At 45.0% G+C, this 18421-nt stretch overlaps 1 protein-coding gene across 3 annotated transcripts in view; it reads left to right on the forward strand.

Moving 5' to 3' along the window:
* The window catches only part of LOC105487365 (coagulation factor XIII A chain), a 154622-nt gene that overhangs the window by 113216 nt on the left and 22985 nt on the right, over positions 1 to 18421 (forward strand). For all 3 annotated transcript variants that reach the window (XM_011750816.3, XM_011750819.3, XM_011750818.3), the window contains 3 exons: positions 2981 to 3134; positions 10655 to 10942; positions 17782 to 17942. In XM_011750816.3, coding sequence (XP_011749118.1) covers positions 2981 to 3134; positions 10655 to 10942; positions 17782 to 17942 — 603 coding nt within the window. The remainder of the gene's footprint in view (positions 1 to 2980; positions 3135 to 10654; positions 10943 to 17781; positions 17943 to 18421) is intronic.

Below are 18421 nucleotides of genomic sequence, written 5' to 3' on the forward strand. Positions count from 1 at the left end.
CTGTCCTGAGATTTTAGCCTACATGTTTTTCTGAAACCATATTCAAGGTGGTGGGGGGGCGGCAGGAACTAGCCACTTCCATATTTAGCTTGTCTCCCTGGAAAATCATAAGCTGTTACAAGGCTTAAGATGATATTTATCATTATTGTTGCTACAATTTGAAAGTGGAGGAAGTCGCCGTTTGTACTTACATGGCTTCCTCCAGAGGGAATGCCAGAATTCTCAGGCAGTTCATTCAGTTTCCAAAATGACTAGTATTCCACAGGTATCTGCTGTGTCCTCTCCTGTCCTGATTCCTGACTTCACATTTCAGCCTTTCACAGCACGTGGCTAGCACCACCGAGTTCTGGCTGCTCTGCTGAGGAGCAGGGCCACCGTTTATCAGCCTCAGAAATCTGAGCCGCAAGCGTGGAACCATCTCACCCCTCAAGCTGGTGCTCATGCTCCCGCAGGGTGGTGTAGGAGAGGCAGTGTGCTGTGAAGGCCAAGGGCCGGGCTATGGGCTGGCCCAGGGCTTGTGCTTCTTCTCCACCAGCTCCCAGCCATGAAACCACAAACACTCTGCATCCCCCTTCTGAGTCTTGGTGCCCTCATCCATAGTACGGTTACAATACATACCTCACAGGCTTGTTGTTGTGAGATTCAAACTAAATCCTTTATAAAATGTCCCTGAAACATTGTAGGTATGCAGTAAATGTTGGCTATCTCCTCTTTAGTAGAAATCCGATTTCATGTGCACTCAGAACATTCTGTGAGAAAGTAAAATTGCTCTCTTTAACCTCAACTTTAAAACCTAGGGATATATCTTCAAGTTTCCCCATTACCTAATGATGACTATTATATTTTTTACTCAATTTTGAAATGTACAAGTCATGTTCACATAGATCTTATCTCACTCTGACCTAAAATGCTCCCATAAAATTGGCAGAACAAGTTTAATCATTTTTATTTTATAGAATCAGGAACTGAAGTTCATAGAGATTAACATGCACTTTCTACAAGGACATGCCCACTATAGGAACCCAGGTTTCTTGCAGCAAATGTAGTGTTCCTCTCAAAGGCCATCTAGGTTTCACCTTGGCTGTTGCTATCTAGCCAACCCCTGACCCCACTGCCCCATGTCCAAAGTATCTTGTACTTATTCTTTCATGGTACTTATTGTACTATATTGCAGGGCTTCTCAAGCCTGACTGTCCAACAGAATTGTGTGAGACCTTTTGTAAAATATAATGACTTTAGGGCCTCACGTGATTTAGGTCCCACCTCCTTAATCAGGCATCTATTTTGTTAAAAAAGTTCTCCAGGTGACTCTGATGCACAGAATCATGCTTACTAGAGCATAAACTCTATAATGGCAGAGATCAAATCTATTTTGTTCATCATTAGGATTCTGAATCCTTGAACAATATCTGGCAATACTATTAAATAATATATTATGGTCAATAACATTTATTGAGCATTTACTCTATGCCAGACACTGTGATAAGTAATGTATGTGTGTTTGTTTCTGTTAATTCTGCCAATCATCCTATGAAGAAGGAGTTATTGTCACCCTATTTAAAGAGTGGGTAACTGAGGCTTGGAGAGGAGCTTGGGAAACATTTAGTAAATACATCAATGACTATTAGCAGTACAATTCATGCTTCCTGCCCACTTCCATGATAATAAATGGAATTCTCAAGAAAGTGATTGTAAAATATGTAATAAAAGACTCTGGTAGAGTCAGCTTTCAGGCACACATTAGTCATTGTCTCTAGAAAGTAGAGTGGTAAAGCAGGGCCTTGGGAGAGCTTGGGGGCAGCCAGCATGGCCCCAAGACACTATTTCCAAGTCCCACAAATAGCACATTTTAGTGGCTGGACCAACAGAAAATAGACTGAGTTCCTCCTAGATCATTTAATGTTGTTGTTCAATTTAAATACTTTTGGCTTCAAGTAGCAGAACTGATGTGGCTGAAACAGATGGGGACTTATTTTTCTCATATAAGAAATCCTGAAATAGGTGGTCCTGATGCTGGCTTAGCCATTTAACAGCATCATTAAGTTCCCCAAATACCCAAAAGCCTCTCAGCTTTCTACTCTGCCACCTTCTCATTGTCGGCCATGTTTCTGTTCACTGTCTCACGATGGCCACAGCAGCTTCAAGCATTCCTTCACTTTACCTGCAAACACCTGAAAGCAGAAAGGGAAGGGCAAACTCATGCGTGTACCTCTCTCCTTTTTCTAAGGGGAAAAATGTCTCCCAGAAGTCACCTAGCAGACTTCCTCTTCCTCCTGGTAGTTGGTCACATAGTCACAGTTAGCCCAAAAGCAGTCCAGGGAAGCAAGCGATGGGCATGGCGGCATGGCAGCATGGCGTTGTCTTCTCTCCCATGGGAGGTAGGACTTATCAGGAAGACAGAGGAGAGAGAAAAATGGTTGCTTCTTAGGCAATGTATTGTCTCAGCCTCAAATAAATTTTTATTTATTTATTTATTTTTTTGACATGGAGTCTTGTGCTGTCGCCCAAGCTGGGGTGCAGTGGCTGGATCTCAGCTCACTGCAAGCTCCGCCTCCCAGGTTTATGCCATTCTCCTGCCTCAGCCTCCTGAGTAGCTGGGACTACAGACGCCCGCCACCTCGCCTGGCTGGTTTTTTGTATTTTTTAGTAGAGACGGGGTTTCACCATGTTAGCCAGGATGGTCTCGATCTCCTGACCTCGTGATCTGCCCGTCTCGGCCTCCCAAAGTGCTGGGATTACAGACTTGAGCCACTGCGCCCAGCCCCTCAAATAAATTTTATTTAAAGTACTGCTAAATAAACTAGATTCGCCTTTAGAATACATTCAAAATCTGTTTGGTCCTATGATACAAATCCAATGTTGTTGAAGAAAGGGGCCTGTCAGCTCCAGAGATCTCTAGACGACTGCATTATGGACAGTTAAAGACTTTAGCAACAACAGGCATGTGATGATGGCTAATGCTCTCCTCTCCTGTTTTCAGGTCAACAGCGACCTCATTTACATTACAGCTAAGAAAGATGGCACTCATGTGGTGGAAAATGTGGATGCCACCCACATTGGGAAATTAATTGTGACCAAACAAATTGGAGGAGATGGCATGATGGATATTACTGATACTTACAAATTCCAAGAAGGTAATTTACTACCACCGAATGAAGATTTATTTGCCCAAGTCCATTTAGTACTTATTCATTGTCACTCAGAGATGAGTTCCAGAGAATGCGCTGGCATTTGCTGCATTTGGTAGCAACAGCAGAAGTATAAACTTTCATGCGTGAAAGACACATCACATATGTAATTTTTCATTGTAGTTTTCTTTGCTAGCTTGCTTTGGGCAGGATTCTCATTCACATGGCTTGTGAAATGATTTGATTTAAAGTCATATCTATTTTAACAGAATATAGAATATGTTCTTGCTCATAAGAACCTTAATTTTAAATAATCCTATTAGAAAACACTGTGTAACTAACATAATTTTAGTTCAATAATAGAAATTAAAATAACGACTTCACATTTGTTTAGTACTTTACCAGTTATTTTCACATACATTGTTCCATTACATTATCATGGAATACTACAAAGCAGATAATACAATATTAATAGGACAATACAATCTCTCTAACTCAGGACAATTAGGCCAAGGCCAGTTTCAATTATAAAATAATGTCATGGTGGGTTTTTGTTGACTTTTATTGCATAGAATGTTTCAAATGGCACTACTGAGTTTAATTCTATCTCAATCAATGCTTAGTGTCCACTCTATGCCTGTAATTGGTTTGGTGCTGGAGATCCCAGCAGTGAGCAGGACTCAGTTCCTGTCCTGGTCTGAGTGATAGGATTATTGTGCAGAGGGGTCTTTGGAAACAAAAAGTAGGGACCTTTAGTCCGTCTGTTTCAGAGAAAGAAAGACTTGAGAAGCGAAGTCATGGACCTCAGTTAAAGAAAGCTAAGCAGGAGTTTCCAGGCAGTGGGAACATGATCAAAGTTACAAGGCGTGAAGCAGCCCTGTATGTTTAGGGTCCTGCAGGCTCAGAATGCCCAGTAACTGGAGACAAAGCTGCCCGAGGCCAGCAGTGGCCAGGAACTGGAGGACTGTGGGTGTCTTCATGGTGAGCATGCAATATATTTTGCAAATGATTCACTGCCAGAGGTTCTTAGGAGTATTTACTTTAGTGAATGGATAAAAATGACAAGTAATTAGCATATACCTAAATATTCATTGGAATCCATGAAGTGTTAAGGAGTGCAGAATTTGTTTTAAATATTTTAGACAGTCGCTCTGCTCTTATTTACAAAAGTAATTTGCACTACAAAGAAGCTTGCTGAATTGAGAACACTTGTGCATAGTCTCAGAAAGTCAGAATTTTTGTTATCTGAACTAGTGAATTTTCACTGTATTTTTGAAATGCTTCATTTTCCTTTTCTGTTGGTTATCATCCATTGCATAACACAGATACAAAGGTTGTTTTTTTTTTTTTGTCATTTGGATTTTTCCTTAAAGGAAAATTTAAAACAATATAAGTGCAAATAAAACAAAACAAACAAGAAATGCCCTCTTACTATAGTTATAAGCAAAAAAAGGTTTGGAAAAACAAAAAAAGAAAGTTCATAGAAAAGTTAGCTGCAACATCCACTCGTTCATACATTCATCCGCACGACAGCTGGCTCTTACCACCTGCCGTCTTCCAGTGCTGTGTAGAGCTGGACACATGCACAGCCCTGCCTTCCCATGCAGCTGGGGAGAAAAGCAGAAGGCAGCCCTCACTGTGCTGGGTGAGAATTGCTCTGGCACAGGGTGGACAGGTGCTGCCGGGCGCAGAGAAGGGCTCCCAGCCAAGAATTGGCAATCGGGGAAGGCCTCGTGGAGGAAGTTAGTGATGGGCTCGCTAAGCCCAAAGGACACAAAAGAATTGGCAGGTGAAGCTGGGGAAAGAGGTCCCCAGGAAAAGGCAGTAAGGCAGGGATTGTGGTGAGAACTCTCCTATTTGGAAGAAGTCCTGACCCGATAGAGTAGCGAACAAATGTTGCACCTATAGGCAGCTAGGGGCAGCAGGAAGCGAGCTGTCCACATGACAGATGTCTTGTGGAAACCATGGAGCTGAGCACAGCTGCCATTAGCTGTCAGCATGGAGGTGACAGTGAAGGCCACCTCAGGAATGGGACAGAATCAGATGCCATGAGAGGAAAGACCAAAACCCAGTCCACAAAACAGGAGTCAGGGGCTTGGCTGGGGGTGGCTACCAAATTAAAACAAAATGTGTCCACACTGCATGAGGAAGACATCTGAGGTCCAGGCCTCTGGAGTTTAGCAAGAAGGCAAGGCCGAGGGAGAGGGACAATGTGGAGGTCTGGTCCAACTGGAAGAATCCCTAAACCCACACAGATGGTTGTAAGAGACAATTCATCCTGCTTCTGGGCTGGAGTTGACCCCAAGTGGATAGTTCCTTAATCAAGGGTGGCATATACATTTCAAACTGGAACTTTGGAAATGACCAAGTAGAGTGTTGTTTTGAGAAGAACACCAAGACTGCATCTGAATATGGTGGGATAGAGGGATTGATAGCCACCACTGGCCACTGGCATGCAGTGAGGACTCATCATATCCGTGGCTAGGTGCTTCCCACTCTGATTCTCACCATCTGATTCTCACCCTGATTCTCACCGTTGAATCTCTTATAATTTCTCTGATCCATAAATGCTGAGTGTAGACACCAAAATATGGAAATGAGTAGAATCACAGGAAACAAATTATTACTAGATTTAGGAATTAACTATTTTAATGAATTAAATCATGGAAAGATCATTTTCACTTCAACTTACTAAAGCTTATTATTAATTTTATAACTTTTTTCGAGATATACAATTAAGAAACGATAAGACTTTGAAAACCGGAATTCTGAAGACTTCTCCAGTGGCAATATATCTTGTTTGATGACAATGTGTTGATCCCATTCCCTCTTTGCTCCCAGGGTCACTGGTATTTCCACCTCTCCTTCTCTATTGTCTCCTTCCAATCAGCATTTAAGCAGGCTCAAATGTCTGCTGTGTTTTAAAAAAAAATTACAAAAATCTTTTTCACCACTGTCTCTTCCTCCTCGCCTCCTTGCCATCCTGGACCGCTGCCTGGACTTGCATCCTGCTGTGTTGCTTCTCCACTCCTTCTGCGCACACTCTGTCCTGATTTCTGTTACCAGCACATCCTTGAAGTTGTTCTCAAGGTTGCCAAGACCACCCAATTGTCAGATTTCAGCTTATTTGACTTTCCTACACTTCCTGGTGCTGTTGTTCACTCCCTTTCCTTGCAATTCTGTCTTCTCTTTGTTTCTACAATGTTACTTTCTCCTGGTTCCACCCCCTCCTACCTGACCCTCTTTTCGCATCTCTTTTTGACTATAAGCTTTCCCCTTTCTTCAGCCCCTTCCAATGCCACTTCATTCTAGGCTTCTATCCTTGAGCTCCATTCCCACCCACCTGAAGTTCTTCCCACATAGCTGGTGTTAATGTTCACGTATATACTGATCACCCCATGTCTGCGTCTCCACCCGGACTTTACCTAAATGTCCCACAGAAACCTGACTTGGAACTTCCCAAATGACACCACTCACTCCCTCCCTCACCTCAGATCTGTTTCTCCCACTGCCCCTACTCTGGTGAATAGAACCACCATCCACTCAAATTTAGCTACTTAAGAATGAGTCGAGCAACAAATCCTCGAAATGTCCCCTCTGAAATCGTTCTCAAATGCATCCCCTCCCCTCCAGCTCCATAGCCTGAAAATTAAACATTATCTGGTGTGTACAACTCTTAATATAGTTCCTGACACATAATAAGTGTCCAATGAAAGTTTCCCCTATTACTAGTAATTCTATTATTCCTGCCATACTACTCCTATTCGTTTGGCCTATGATTAGTTTTCTCCTGGAAAAATACTTGCTCTAGCTTCCCAATTCCACCTTACTTCCTCAGGCCCTCCTTTCCTCAGTCTAGCCCTTGCCTTGCTGCCAAAGTAATATCTGAAACATAAACCTGAGCCTCTGCAGCTGGAAACCATTCTCAGCAAACTATCGCAAGAACAGAAAAACAAACACGGCGTGTTCTCACTCATAGGTGGGAATTGAACAATGAGATCACTTGGACACAGGAAGGGGAACATCACACACCTGGCGGTTGTGGGGTGGGGGGAGGGGGGAGAGATAGCCTTAGGAGAAATACCTAATGTAGATGATGAGTTAATGGGTGCAGCAAACCAACATGGCACATGGATACATATGTAGCAAACCTGCACGTTGTGCACATGTACCCGAGAACTTAAAGTATAATGAAAAATTTTTTAAAAACTCTGTAAATGTGTAAAAACAAAACAAAACAAACAAACAAACAAAACCCTGACCCTCTTCTAGTACTGCTTAAAACCCCCACCCCCACTCTCCCTGTGGCCTCCAGGGCATCCGGTCCTAACTCACACAGCCTCTTGCTAAGTGGCTTTTTGGCACCTGGTGACTGCACCTCCTGAGCATGCCCCCACAGGTATTGTATGCAGAGGCCAGGGACCTGCTAGCAGTTCCTCCAACAAGCCAAGCTCCCCCTGCCTCCCAGGCCTTGCCAGGACTCCAAAAACTCCGAGAAGCCTCCCACGCCCCTTCCTGTCCCCATGCACTGCAGGCCAAGCTTCGTCCCAGCATCTGTGGTGAACACATCTGTGCTGGGATTGCTCTTCACTTGTTCCTTCTGCACCAGTGAGGGAAAGTCTGTGTCTCTCCTCTGTGCCTAGTGCCTAGCACGGTGTTTGGAACATTATGGAGTTTCCAACAGCGTGAGATGATTTGAGTGAATGGTTACTGGGGAGGCACTTTCACAGCTGGGCTTGGTTGAACATAAAATGTCCTAAACTGGACCATTATGAAGAGGAAAATTTTATCTCTGGCTGAAAGCAAAGTGCTTCTCCAAACCTCAATCCTTCAGATCCTCTGTGCCAGGCTGGGTTTCAGGGCCTGGGGATGCAGAGGTGGACAAGCCATATCATGTCTCTGTTCTCATGGAGCTTGCATTCCAGCAGGGAAGATAACATCACATAGTAACTAGTACTGTGACAAGGAAGAGGAAATAAAGCCAGGTATGTGTTAGGGAGAGCCGAGAGGACTAGAATTTGGGGACACATTACACAAGGTAAGAGGGGGAGGACAGGGGAGGTGACAGCGGAGCTAAAGCCAGAACAATGAGAAGAATCTTCGTCCAACGTAAAAGGGCTCTTTTATTACATCCTAGTTAATGGGAAGATATTTTTGACTTTGCACCCAGAGGCTGTAGAAGAATCTCAGAAAATAAAATCTGGCTTTGGATAAATCTTTCATAGCACTAAAATGTTGCCTGTGGCCCTGAATTATGTAAGACGCCAGAGCACAGAGCATAACTGTAGAGAAACAGGAATTACTCTGCCAGGCTCTGGGAAAGCCTGCAGTTGTTTTCTCCTCTCCGGGTCTGTGCTTCCTGGAACAGCCCCAGCCTGCCTGCCTCTGCCTGGCGGTCTCTGCTGACAGAGGCTGCTGCTTCCCCAGGAAGGAAGCTCCAGGTGCCTCCACCCATGGCAGGTCGTGAAGTTGCTAATAGCTGCCCTCAAGGCTTCTTCTCCCATTCCCCTCACCTTGGCCAGCTCAGCTCCTCTCTGATACGTTCCTGCTGCTCAAATTTGCCTCCTGCATTTTGCCTCAATGCATATTTGGCCCCCATCCAAAGTGATCATCATTAATGCTCTCTTCTCATGGATCTATTGGCCAGATGATTTCTGCTAAAATATTTCACTGCACTTCCCTTGTCCTCACCCCTCCTTCCCTTTTTCTTATCTCCCTCCAAGGGCCCTAGCCAATGCTTGTCCTAGACTAACAGTTCCTGGCACATTCTTGCAGTCTTGACAATCAGGGAAATCGTTAATACACACACACACACACACACACACACACACACAAACACACACACACAAATACACATTCATATTTGTATGCAATGCCTTCTGTCATTTTCTCTGTCTTTGCAGAGTAGCTTCCATGTATTATATATCTACTACCTCTAATTCGCCTGATAAACCTAGGATATAGACACCCTTATTTTACAAACAAGGAAAGTGATGGTAATAATGGTGTCTGTCTTGTAGAGTTGTTATGAGGATCAAATGACACAATGCACAATAAGCACTTATCCTGGTGCTTGGCACACAGCTAGCCCTCAGTGAGGGTTGTGATGATTCATTGACCTCTCAGTCACCATTGCATTTCATTATGAACTAGATAAAGTAGAAGAGAGTACCTTTAAACTAGCATAATTATAAAACGTAGGATTCTTATTTTAAAGTGATTTTTTTTTCACTAGCCATTCTAAAGCCTAGTTTTTACAAGCCAAGGAATTTGCCTTCATCTTCTCATCTCTATCCTTAGGGATGCACAAACATAAACCCAAAGGTATTTAGGATGGAAAAGAGGATAACGACCATCCCTCACATCTGCACGAGCCCTGTCCCCAAGGCAAAGCCTTTTGTCCAAGGCTCTATAAGGACCATCCTCCCAGCTTCTCAGTGTCTGAGGCACAAGCTCCCTCTGCGGCCGGACTTGTATCTGTATTTTTTGCCTCCTCACTTAGACAAAGCTATATTTTTCTTCTTCCAGAGCTTACTATCCTCCTCGTCCTCCCTTCATCTCCATCACAACCACTTTGGAAACCCTGCACAAAACATTTTCATAAAAGCAGCACATACACCTCAAACTCCATTAGAACTTAGGTGCACCACCATATGTCAATAGATGTCCCTCAAAAAACTGCCCTTAGTGTCAGATGAGTTTGGGAAACCTTGTGTAAAGAAAAGCAAAGAGGTGTCCCTGCTGCTGGGCTTCACTTAGAACCTCTAATCTGCTAATGAAGGTGGAGAACATCTCCAGGAGGCGCTGGACAACTAGTGCCCCTCCAAGGGATCTGACCGAAGCACCTTGGGCAGGGTCGCCTTTTTAATGTCTTGCCAGAGCCCAGCATCCTTGGGGACTGGGGGATGCAAGTTTTGGTAAAAAGTGATTTCTGCCTTCTGCCACAGCATGGGCGTTGGGGGCAATGGCAATTGAGTAAGATAGGGAAGAACAGGGCAGGAGCCCTCAAGGGTCAGCTCAGCAAAGAGCAAGTGGGACAGGCCCAAGTGGAAGGAGAGATGAGGAAGACAGGTCTTATTGGGAGAGAGGATTCACAAATCAGAGGGAAAAGTTACATTGCAGGAGGTGGAATGGCAAGAGGCAATTATTCCCAATTGTTAGAGGTTCCCAAATTCTAGCCACATGGCTGGGACTAAGGAAGGCAAGCAAACTGACACCACAGTTTAAGAAGAGATAGACATTGCCAATTTTACCTCCCACCCCCTGAAATAGTGGCCCCAGAGAAACCCCTTTCTGGATAGATCCCAACACTGTCACCTCCTAACTCGCAGCCTAGGCTGGTCACTGACTCTCTGGGAATCTGACATTGCAGAATTTATAACATAAGAATAATGATGGCACCTGCCTCCCGGGGAGGTCTGAAGCTTGTTTTATAGAAGCACCCCAACAAGTGCAGCATCCATTAATGTGACTTTCTCTCTGGTGGATTGTATTTTTCCCTGTCATTATCTCTGGATCTCCCCCAGGTCAAGAAGAAGAGAGATTGGCCCTAGAAACGGCCCTGATGTACGGAGCTAAAAAGCCCCTCAACACAGAGGGTGTCATGAAATCGAGGTCCAAAGTTGACATGGACTTTGAAGTGGAAAATGCCGTGCTGGGAAAAGACCTCAAGCTCACCATCACCTTCCGGAACAACAGCCACAACCATTACACCATCACAGCTTATCTCTCAGCCAACATCACCTTCTACACCGGGGTCTCGAAGGCAGAATTCAAGAAGGAGACGTTTGACGTGACGCTGGAGCCCTTGTCCTGTAAGCTAACAATGGTGTGGTTCTCTTGGAGACTTGCTGTCTGGCGCCTGTCTTGCTAGGTGCTAATGCCCATTATAGCTTCATATCAAAGTTAAAGTTCCCCCAATATCTCAGAAGTGTGAGCCTCACAGGGAGAACTCACTTACTCTGCAAAAGCCTCCACTTTTTTTTTTTTTTTTTGAAATGGAATCTCGCTCTGACTCCAGGCTGGAGTGCAATGGTGTGGTCTCGGCTCACTGCAACCTTCACCTCCCGGATTCAAGTAATTCTCCTGTCTCAGCCTCCCAAGTAACTGGGATTACAGGCACCTGCCACTATGCCCGGCAATTTTTTGTATTTTTGGTAGAGACGGGGTTTCACTATGTTGGCCAGGCTGATCTCAAACTCCTGACCTCAGGTGATCCGCCCACCTCGGCCTGCCAAAGTGCTGGGATTATAGGCATCAGCCACCACGCTCGGCCCAAAAGCCTCCACTTTCATCTTCACATCTCATGCACAGAAGTGAGCATTGAAATTTTCAAAGCCTAGAGCCCCTGCGTCGTGAGAATTAAATGTAACTTCTTGCTATTCAAAGTGTGGTGCATGAGCCAGCTGCATCAGCATCTGGCTTTTTTTTCTTTTAATCCTGAATCTCATGTCCCACCCCACACCTTCTGAATCAAAAACCATGTTTTGACAAGATCCCAAGGGGACTGGAGTGTACAGGAGAATTTGTGGAGCATGGATCTAAATGATCCATCTCAGAAACAGGCCCTCTGCTGATGCCTGTCTCCCAAGTTAGTGAAGTCTTTTGGGGGCCGTCCAGAATGAATGGTGTGCTTTGCTTTCCCATTCAAAAGGCAGGAAGATCTACGCGCTGCACACAGGCCGCTTCTTAAAAATGCTGTCGCCTGTAATCCCAGCACTTTGGGAGGCCAAGGTTGGCAGATCATCTGAGGTCAGGAGTTCGAGACCAGCCTGGCCAACATGGTGAAACCCCATCTCTACTAAAACAAAAATTAGGCCAGGCATGGTGGCAGGCACCTGTAGTCTCAGCTACTCGGGAGACTGAGGCAGGAGAATTGCTTGAACCCGGGAGGCCAAGGTTGTAGTGAGCCAAGATCGTGCCACTGCACTCCAGCTTGGGTGACAGACCAAGACTCCGTATCAAAAAGAAAAAAAAAAAAAGGAGGCTGGAGACAAATAAATGTCATCTAGGAGGGGCTTATGAAGGGGTTTTCTACCTCTGCCATCTCTTGTGGGGCCTCTTTCTCGTCCTTGCATACACATCCTTCCAAGCATTTTCATCACTATAAAAACAGAATATTTTAAGAAGATAAGGGTCCACATGCTGCAGCTTACCTTGGGGATCACAATCTCAAAAAATCACATTTCCTAGGAAGTTCATATTTGGTGGACACAATAGTTGACCACACGATGGGCAACACGAGTCAATTGGAAGAAATTGGTCTCCAGGCAGAGCATGAGTTAGAGCAGGTTGCAAAGGACCTCGATGCTTTGGGGCACCAAGTTCTGTTGGCCTGACGTGCAGCACTGAAAAGAAAAGTGCACAAATCATAATTTTGACAAAGCAAAAGCAAGCAAAACTAATACACTCCCCGGGATGGCCAAGCCACAAGTCTCAATTGCTCTCAAGCTCTCTGGATTTTGTGGCTGTCACAGATCATGGTACCCTTGCTGAGGTTTCGGAAAATATTCCCAGAGAAATGAGAAACTATTTTTAAAAATCCTGATTCCAAGGAACTTACTCAAATTTGAAGGAAGCCAATCTCCCTAGCTTCAGTAATAGAACTAACAATTAAGAAATCACTATAGTGGGGCCAGGCGTGGTGGCTCATGCCTGTAATCCCAGCCCTTTGGGAGGCTGAGGCGGGTAGATCACCTGAGGTCAGGAGCTCGAGACCAGCCTGGCCAGCATGGTGAAACCTCATCTCTACTAAAAATACAAAAAATTATCCAGGCATTGTGGCAGATGCCTGTAATCCCGGCTACTTGGGAGGCTAAGACAGGAGAATCATCTGAACTCAGGAGGCACTATAAGGTGTTTTTTTTTTTTTGAAACTGAAAGATTTGGCGCTTTTCTTATTCCTAGGGTAGTAAAGGTAATTTTCATGGAAAAGAATAGTCAGTGTAAAGGACTGAAGAGGACAACAGTCATGGGGATTGTTTAAAACAGGCAGCCACATTTGATTTCAGAGAGTTTTGCAAATAGAGAATTCTGGATGTAAGCGATGACTGTGTAACCTACCAGCTATGTTTCCTAAGGGAGTTACTTAAGCACTCTGAGCTCTCTCCCCTCATCTGCAAAGGGGAACAATAGCACGCACACCACAGCGTTCTTCATTCATTCCCCAAACCTTTATTTAGTGCTTGTAAGTCCGGGTTCTGTTTTATACTGGAGACACAACAATGCCTATTCTTACTGAATTTCTGATCTCATGGGGAAACCAAACAAACAAGTGAATCTATAGTATAGTTATATGGGTAATAGAAAAATATAAAGCAGGTTAAGGAAAACAGGGAGTACTTGTGGAGGTGGTCAGAAAAAAAAAAACCTGTCTAATAAGGTGACATTTAACGGAGACCTGACTGAAGGTCAGAAGTGAGCATTCCAGCCAGAAGAAACTGTATGTGCAAAGGTCCTGGGGCCAGAGCATGTCTGATGTGTTCAATGAGCAGGAAGGAGCCAGAATCAGGAACAAAGGTGGCAAGGAGGCAGTGCTGGATGCAGACCATATAAAGAATTGTAGGCCTTTATAAGGTCTTTGGTTTTTATTTTCAGTGAGCTGAGGGCCTTTAGAGAGTTTTGAGCAGAAATGTGGCATAATCTAACTTAGGTTTTGAAAAGACCGCTGGCTGCTGTGTTGAGAAGAGACTAAAGAGGAAGTAGGGCTGAAGGTTAGAGACTGGTAGGATGTTTCCGCAGTCGCTACACTGAGAGGTGCTGATACTAGTGATGGAAGCAGCGAGAACTAGTCCGATCCGGGCATGTGCTGAAGGTGGAGCCCGCCTGATTGGCTGATGGACTGGATATGTGGTGTTAGAGAAGGAGGGTGTGGAGGAAACCAGATGAGTGATAAATGTGAAACGTTTGGCACATGGTAGACTCTCAGTAAATGGTAACTGCCAACATGTTTACATTTGGGGAAACTGAAGCTGGAAAGATGAGTCGATGTGTTCAAGCCCCTAAACAGCAATGAGAGGCAAAGCAGATAATAGAGTAGACAAATAATAGCAGTGACAGTGAGCCAGTTCAGTGTAAACTTGGCCCCAAGTGGGCCAGTTCCCTCCCTTGTGCCCCCATTACCTGCAGTCTAGCACAGATCCTTAGACAAAGAACCAAATATCAGCCCTTTTCCCACCTCACAAGTGTCCTGTCTCGTAATCTCCTTCCCCTTCCCTCTCTAATCCAATTAAAGAACGAGCTTTTATGGGTGAGCAGAACGATATCATTCTCTCAGTCACTGACCTAGGGAGAGCTGACCAAACCTCCGCCTGAGTCCATGGGAACACATCTCCCACTCACTTGGCCGGCCCCAGCTTGTCCTGAATAACTTGAAGGGAACTGGGGACTCTGTTCCTGTGCCCTGCAGGCAGGTGGCATTAACTGTGAGCAATAAATTGTGTATTGAAATATAAATTAAATTGCAGTATATTGCAAAAAGCCACATAACTTTAGGCCTTGATCAAGCATTCTTAGATGCCCCTGTTGCAAAGAAAGTTTTCCAAGTAGAATGGGAGGCATACTTTCCAGATTGATGATTAAAGGAAATGCGTGTGCTAGAATCAGCTTGGGAGATCTGAATAACTTAAACCTCTCCGTACCTTCAAAGGTGCTATCATTTCCACTTGGCTATATTTAGTTTTCTTCGCTTTTTGGAAAAGAGATGAGGCAGCTCCAGTCTGTGTCTCCCTTGGCTTTCCCCAGACACCGTAAATGATATTGGCAGCATCCCAGCCCCACCGCTCACAGCGCGAAAACCTATTCCTCCTTCTCTTGCCACGTTTAATCAACTTTATCTAGAACAATTTCTTGTGCAGTGGCAAAACACAGCACTTACATAACATACTATTTCAGAAGCACTGTTCTCTTGGGCTCTGAAGCACAGCCTGGTTTCTTTAGTGCTCTGATTTAGGGAGTGTTCTGCCTCGGAGAAGAGAGGGTCCTGATACCGAGATTATAAAGGTAGCAAGAGCCTCTGTAAAGAAGTCATATCCCACTAGCCAAAAGAAATCCAGTGGTCAAACACAGTCCTCTAGAAATAGCCAGGGGAAGGCATTTTATTATTGTTATTACTGGAGGCAGCTACAGGCAAAATGCAGGTTCTTCCAGGCCTTCCACCTTGCCATTTCATCCATTCTATCTAGAGACACGACAAACTGACCGTTTATGCTCATCTGAGGCTGTAACCAATAGAGGGCCAGAACCTCACTCATCTAGACTATTAATCGCAAGGGGAGTCACGGAGGAAGCAGGGTCCAGGCATAGGTCCAAAGACAGCAATAAGAGCCGGTCATTCCAAAAGGCAGGACCTGGGGGCCAAGGTCAAGGCAAGGTCACAGCTTTAAAGAACCAGCTCTAAATAGAACAGCTCTGCTCCAGAAATCAAGCCAACAAAGCTAGCTCTTCAGTGCTTGCCTAAAATACATTCTGATAATCCACCTGCTGTATGCAGGGTTTCTTGGTTTCAGCACCATTGACATTATGGGCTGGATGCTTTGTTGTGGTACTATCCTGTGCACTGTAGGATGTTTAGCAGCATTTTTGGCCCCTATCCAGCAGCTTCCAGTAGTAACTCACCCTCCACCCCAGTTGTGACAATCAAAAAGGTCTCCAGACATTGCCAAATGTCCCCTGGGGGTAACATTGCCCCCTACTGACAACTACTAGTCTACGATGACCAACCTTTCTAGTTTTCCAGGGATCGATGGGGTTCCCAGGATGCAGGCCTTTCAATTTAAAATCCAGGTAGTCCTCAGTCCACCCTAACTCTGGCCCTAACTTACCCCTTCTGCTGTTAGAACCTCCCATCTCTCAGAGCATCTCACACTTGAATAGGCATTGTCTGGGATCTTATTCAAATGCAGATCCTGACTTCAGTGGTGCAGTAAGAAGTCAGAGACCCTGCATCTGTAACAAGCTCCCAGGTCTGCAGACCACAGGAGGAACAGCAAAGACCTAGACTGGAAAGCCATCTCTTCCACTGGAACCCAGGCTGTCTGCAGGGCTGATTCTACAGGGATGCCCCTGGTTGTTGGAGTGGCCCTTCTCAACCCTGGCTGCACATCAGAGTCAGCTGCAGAGCTTTTAAAAATACAGGTGTCTGGGTCCTCCAAGGCTCTGATTTAATTGGCCTGGAATGAGATCCAGCTTGGTCGGTCTTTAAGGTCCCCAGGTGATTGTGATATAGAGCCAAGACTGAGGACTCTCCAATCTGAAGTCTTGGAAGCAGGCACAGCACTTACGCATCTGGAAAGAGACTTCCAAATAGAAGTGCTGCCCAAGGCAGAGGCCTTCCCAGCCTCTTGGTCTTCAAGGTCCAGAGCCAGTTGCTGCAGATCCAGCACAGGTGTGAGAGTTCCTCTACAGATGATGGGCATGGCTCAATGCACCTACACCTTCGAGCCAGTAGGGAGTCAGGGGCCCTGCTCTCTGCTCTGGTGCATGCCCATCCACAGGCACTCCACGCTCCTGCAAACTGCTGTTCCGTACAGCAGACTAAAATGTATTACCCTCTGCACTCGAATTGTTGGCCATGAAGCTGTTTCCTTCAATAACTTCCACAGAAAGGAGAAGTCTTTGGCAAAAGCCAGAAATTGAGAATGAAAGCAGTAAAGACATTCAGGTCTGTGGAGGTTCATAGAGTCTGTTCCCTGCGGCTGGGGATGGAGGAATGAGTCACCCATTCACCTGCAGGGTCTGCCAGCTGTCGGCTCATGCAGGCATCTGACTCCGACCGGGTAGCAGCGAGTGCACACCTGGGCTCAGCCTACAGAGAAACTGCCCATTGCTCTCTAGAATCCTGGACAGTGGGAAATGGGAGTTAGAGAGAGAAAGTGAGCCAGAGCCACAAGATAGAACTCACCATCCTCAGCCCAGATGGTAATTGGAGGGGAGCCAGGACCACTCCCCATCCTCCAAATGCCATTCTCGTTGGCTTGTCCCCAGGACCTAGAAATCTGACATCAGTGACTGGTTTCCATTGAGAGAACAATCATTTGGCACAGAGGTCTTCTAAATCACAAACAGAGATTTGGAGATAGTTGAATGCCTTTGGTAGAAACTGGTTTCAACAGCTTCCTTCTCTTAAATAGAAAAATCATGATATCAGATTGGAGAGAAAATGTGGAGTGCTACAATGTTTATGTAGTTGACAATTTTGTCTGAGTGTGGCCCATGGTCTAGGTGAGACACTTCTTATTCGACAAGGGGATCGCGTGTGGGATGGGGGCCTTGGACTTCAGCACCCCACATGTTCCATTTTGGGATGATCCCAGCCCAAATCAAAGCCACCATTAAAACCCCTTGATCCTTCTTTGCCACAAAAATCACATCTTTTCCACGGCATTTCTTTTACAACAGCAAAAGAACTGTTTGGAAGGTTTGACACATTTTCTCCAGTAAGACTTCAGTGAATATTAAATTTCTAGCACATTCTTTACCTAAGAAGCAGGACAGCTTATCCCCAATTGACTCTTCGTTCCACTTGCCCCTTACCTTTGCTGTGTTCCTGGTGGCTTCCAGGCTACTGTGGGAAGGATGGGGAAACTTGGGGAAAGGTAAAGTAGATGCTGTCTCAAGTCTTGATGCCAGGCCCATGTGTGTTTTCTCCTGCCAGTCAAGAAAGAGGCGGTACTGATCCAAGCCGGCGAGTACATGGGTCAGCTGCTGGAACAAGCGTCCCTGCACTTCTTTGTCACAGCTCGCATCAATGAGACCAGGGATGTTCTGGCTAAGCAAAAGTCCACCGTGCTGACCATCCCTAAGCTCATCATCAAGGTCAGTCTTAGCGTCTCATCCTGGAACAGAGAGAAAGGCACACAGACTTACTGTTCATGTGTGCATGTGTGTGCTTGTGTGTGTGTGTGTGTGTGTGAATGAATGTCCTGCTCAAAAAAAAAAAAAAAAAAACCAGTGCTAGGATCCTCCTGTTCTTTGAAAGAAGTAAACTGCCCTATATATAGACACATACATATAACACTTTTCTCTCCTCTCCAGATTTAAATATATAGATGTGGTTGCAGATATAAATATAACCTGTGGGTATAAACACACTTGTGGAGGAAGATAAAGATGTGTAATGGCTACAGATACTTAGAACTTTCATTGTCTCCAGAATAAAGTGGGTCAGGCATGCCATAAGAGGTAGATAAACTGCCTGCAACATTTTGCACAGTAATTTTGTTTATGGAAGTATAATTGTGGACAGTAGATCGCACAGATCAAAATATACAGCTTGATGATGATTTTGTATGTGT

Source organism: Macaca nemestrina, chromosome 5, assembly GCF_043159975.1.
Source record: "Macaca nemestrina isolate mMacNem1 chromosome 5, mMacNem.hap1, whole genome shotgun sequence".
NCBI classification, from domain to species: Eukaryota; Metazoa; Chordata; class Mammalia; order Primates; family Cercopithecidae; genus Macaca; species Macaca nemestrina.